The sequence below is a fragment of the Acanthisitta chloris genome, unplaced genomic scaffold, assembly GCF_000695815.1.
Source record: "Acanthisitta chloris isolate BGI_N310 unplaced genomic scaffold, ASM69581v1 scaffold4600, whole genome shotgun sequence".
In the NCBI taxonomy this organism is placed as follows: Eukaryota; Metazoa; Chordata; class Aves; order Passeriformes; family Acanthisittidae; genus Acanthisitta; species Acanthisitta chloris.
In genome coordinates, this window is record NW_008649794.1 from 24,508 (window position 1) to 28,677 (window position 4,170).

General features: G+C 51.1%; 1 protein-coding gene across 1 annotated transcript in view; it reads left to right on the forward strand.

Annotated features, from left to right (window-relative positions):
* LOC103799555 (protein CASP-like) overlaps positions 1-3,883 on the forward strand; it is a gene marked incomplete at its 5' end in the record, with an annotated part of 10,375 nt that extends 6,492 nt beyond the window's left edge. Inside the window, 3 exon segments of the mRNA XM_009071924.1 lie at positions 1,370-1,450; positions 3,306-3,370; positions 3,823-3,883. Coding sequence (XP_009070172.1) covers positions 1,370-1,450; positions 3,306-3,370; positions 3,823-3,883 — 207 coding nt within the window.
* Positions 3,884-4,170: the final 287 nt, after the last annotated feature.

The following is a 4,170-nucleotide window of genomic DNA, read 5'->3' on the forward strand; positions in this document are numbered from 1 at the left end:
TGGGATATTAGGAGAAATCGCTTCACCAAAAGGGCTGTCAAGCCCTGGCACAGCAGCTCAGGGCAGTGGTGGAGTCCCCATGCCTGGAGGGTTTTAAAAGACATGTAGATGTGGCACTTGGGGATATGGTTTAGTGGTGGCCTTGGCAGTGCTGGGTTAACAGTTGGGTGATCTTTGAGGTCTTTTCCAACCTAAATGATTCGGTGATTTTATGGGTCTAAGCTGTGGGACCCCAGGACCTGCCCAGACCACCAGGTCCAGCCATGAGCCTTCCCCATGCACATGTTCCTGGGGAGAGCAGCTGAGGGTTCAGCATGCAGCTCCCCTAAAATCACTACCCTCCAGTGTCTGCATCCTCGATGGTGTGACTGGCATCACATTTTCCAAGGGGCTCAGCCATCACAGGAGCCTGGCAGAGGATATACAGGGAGCACTGCTGCCAAAGCTGGGGGATCCACACCCTACCAGGCCTTTAATCCCACTTCACCAGCTCTTTGCTGCTAGTGGGTCCAGAACCATGCACAGGACTTGCAGCTGCTTTAGGCTGAGCCAGCTGGATGTTCACCAGGATAGATGCCAGGAGCTGGAGGAGCTTACAAACCTCAGGGTGCAGAGTGGTCACCCCTGAAACATGCCAAGGTGCTTTTGGGATGCTGAACCATCACTGTGGGTCTGGCTACAGAATCATCCTCCAAGTCATTCCTGGTGTCCTGGGGTGCAGCAGGACTGTGCATTGGGGCCAGTCTCCAGGAACACCAGAACCAGTGTCTGGGAACACTGTCACTCACATCCAGGGACACCAGGGCCAGTCTCTGGGAACACTGGGACCCATGTCCAAGGACACCAGGGCCAGTCTCCAAGAACACCAGCACAGTGTTGGCTCCGCTGCCCTGCTGAGGAGGCGGCGAGGGGACACTGCAAATCACAAGTTGTTTGAGCTCATGAATTAAAAATGTGTGAGACTTAATTACTGCCAGGGTTTCTCTCCAGAGCAACACTGAGCCACAGGCAGGCACTGAGTCAGGGCTGGCACAGTGGGAGCAGGTAGAGCCGTTGGAGAAAGCTGGGGTAAAGTGACTCAAAATAAACCCTCAAGGGAGTTGTCAGTGGGGGAACCCCCACAGTTTGCAGCTCTGAATTCACCTCGATTTGAGCAGTTTTAGGTTGAGAGCGTAGGCACTGTGCAGTCACCTTGAAGGAGGTAGGCACAGATGGGTGGCAAAGCATCTCACCTTGCTGCATGTTTATGTAGGGTCTAGCAGGAATTGAGCCTCAGTTTTGGCCAGGGTCTCTCTGAGCCTGTGTGTGGGGAGAGCTGATTTCCACTGACCCATGGTGAAATGGAATTTTCCATTCTGCTCTTCTGCAGGGGAGACTCATCCTGTCCAACAAGACTGCTCGTACCGTTGCCTTCTTCTACACCCTGTTCCTGCACTGCCTCGTCTTCCTGGTAAGTGTGGGGGCCATGGGGGTGGGCACCCTGATCAAATGTCTGCTAGCATCCCATCCAGGGGCAATTTGGGCTTTTCTAAGATGCTATGCCAAACAAGTGCATTACAGCTGGTGTGTCAGTGGCTCCAGAGGTACAGCAGGGACATGGACATGCCAGTAAATATCCCCCTTGGCTTCACAGGATGGGACTCCCACCCTGAATGGGCATAGGTTTGCCCAAGAGCAGGAGCTGGAATCTGTGTGTTCCCTGGAAACAGCCACGGGACCATACCAGGAGCTCACATGACATTTAGCATATTCCCAAGCAAACTCTCTGCTTGTTGGGGTGGCAAAGTTTTGGTTAATTGTGATGAATCTAATACCATAAGCAATTTTAGGAATGAAATCATCCCCCTGAGGTCATACTGCCTGTTTCTAGACCATGTGCAATTCCATCTTCTGCTTCCTGTGTCCATCCCTAACCTCCTGCACAGTGGAACTCAGTTCTGTTTGCTGCCTCTCCTGGGATGAGTTCTGGTTCTCCCCATGCTCCTTTCATGCCCTGTTTGTCTCTAGTTTTCAAATTTCTCCAACTGCCCTTTAGGGTTGAATGCAGAGAAGCAGAGGTTTGGTAGGAATGGAGGCTTGAGCCAGCCCAAATCCCCTGGGAGTTTGTCACAAGGCAAACTCCTCCTATATCCTTGCACAGTTTCTGGGAGTTTATTTGTCATTTCAGGGGAAAAAAAAAAAGCCAAACAAATCATCAATAATTAAACAGTGAAATAAGATGAAAGACAAATCAGAACAATATTTCTGTCCTGATCTCAAAGTGAAAGTGTTGTTTTGGTGAGGAAAGGAGCAAAGGAAATAAAAAGTTAAACATCATTAAATTTTAAAGCTCTAACCTAAAAAAAAAAAAAAAAAAGAAAAGGAAAATTCATAAATATTACATGGCTGGAATGATCTTACATTATCTACACACAAAAGGGCCTGAAATCCAGCACCCAGTGCTGCACTGTGTGTCCCATGGGTGATGGGATGAAGCCCTTGCTCCTCCATCCCTGTGGTGGGAGTGGCATCTTTGCTGCTGATCCTGGGAGACTTTAATGAACCTTAATTTGGAGGCCTGCTGGTGGCTGTTTGTGGGCTTAGGGTATTTCCCTGGTGATAACAATGGTTTCCAAGGCATGAATGGATCAGTTTGGGATAGGAAGGCTTCTCCCCCTTTCCATACCTCATCACTGCCTCCTGCCTTCTCGGACCACAGCTTTGAAATAAAAACCCAATGGCATGAAGGGAAAAAGGAGCCAAACCAAGTAGTGACCTTCCTTAAGCCTGTTCCAAAACACATCTCCATCTATGTGCAGCCTTGAGCCTTACCCTGAACCACAGCAGCACTGCTCCAGCAAAAATAACCCACTGGAAAAGGTCATCCTGACCATAACCCCTGAAACACGCTGGGATTCTTCACACTGGTGATCATAGAATCATGGTTTGGGTTGGAAAGAACCTGTAAGACCATCTGGTTCCAACCCCCTGCCATGGGCAGGGACACCTTCCACTAGACCAAGTTGCTCCAAGCCACATCCAATCTGGCCTTGAATACTTCCAGGGATGGGAGTATGCCTAAAGCAAGCCACAGCTTCTCTGGGCAACCTGTGCCAGTGCCTCAGAACCTCACAGGCAAGAATTTCTTCCTAATATCTAATCTAAACCTACTCTGGGTCAGTTTGAAGCCATTCCCCCTTGTCCTGTCACTCCGTGCCCTTGCCAAAAATCCCTCTCCAGGATGGGATGGCAGGGACAGGCTGGCATAGCAGTGACACAGGCTGCTGCAAGGATGGGCAAAGCTGATCACATTCCTTACCTTGCAGGTGCTCTACAAAACAGCCTGGAGCGAGAGCGTGGGACGGGACTGCGCTGCATTCTGTGCTAAGAAGTGAGTATGAGCACAGGTTGGGTCAGCCCCACCCTGGGGCTTGGGTTGGGTGGGCAGAGCATGGTGGTTTGCAGCAGATTTTTTGGGCACCACTCAGTGCATCTCTGTCCTGGTAACCACGGCAGTTCATTGGCCTTTAAACCCAAGAAGGATGGGAGGGGGAAAAAGTGCATGGGGGTATGGGGCAACCACCTATCTTCAGCCAGGTGCTTTCCAAATCCCTTCCTGCAAGCAGGCCTTGCCCAAGGAGGGGTCCTGCTAAAGGCAAACCCTAGAGACCCAAGTCAGACCCATGCCATGACTCCAGTTCCCTGTGCAGCTCCGGGAGCTGCTGCCAGTGGCTGGAGGAGAGTGCAGTGCTCATCACTGCGATACTGCTTGGAATTGGAGTGGCTTCTGCTTGGCCACTTTGGACCTTGCTGCAGATTAACGTGGCTCTGTCCTTTCCCCAGGTATGCTGACCACCTCCACAAGTTCCATGAGAACGGGGTCACGGGTGACATGTGGCAGTGACAGCTGGACACGGCCCCACCGGCACCAGCTCCCTTCGCTCCTCTCAGCTGCTTTACTATAGCTTTGCTTTCTGCTTTGTAGGATGAAAACGAGGATTCCTCCCTGCTCCCACCCTTGGAAATCAAAGCCTCAGCTTAAGGGAGAGTTGTTTGGCAGGACACAACATTTGTAGCCCTCCCTGTAAGGGCTGCAGCAGTGCCCATGTCCTCCTGATGTCCCAGAGAGCTCAGACCTTACCAAAACACATGGAAAAATGCAAGATCAGAGGTACTCCCTCGAGATCCACA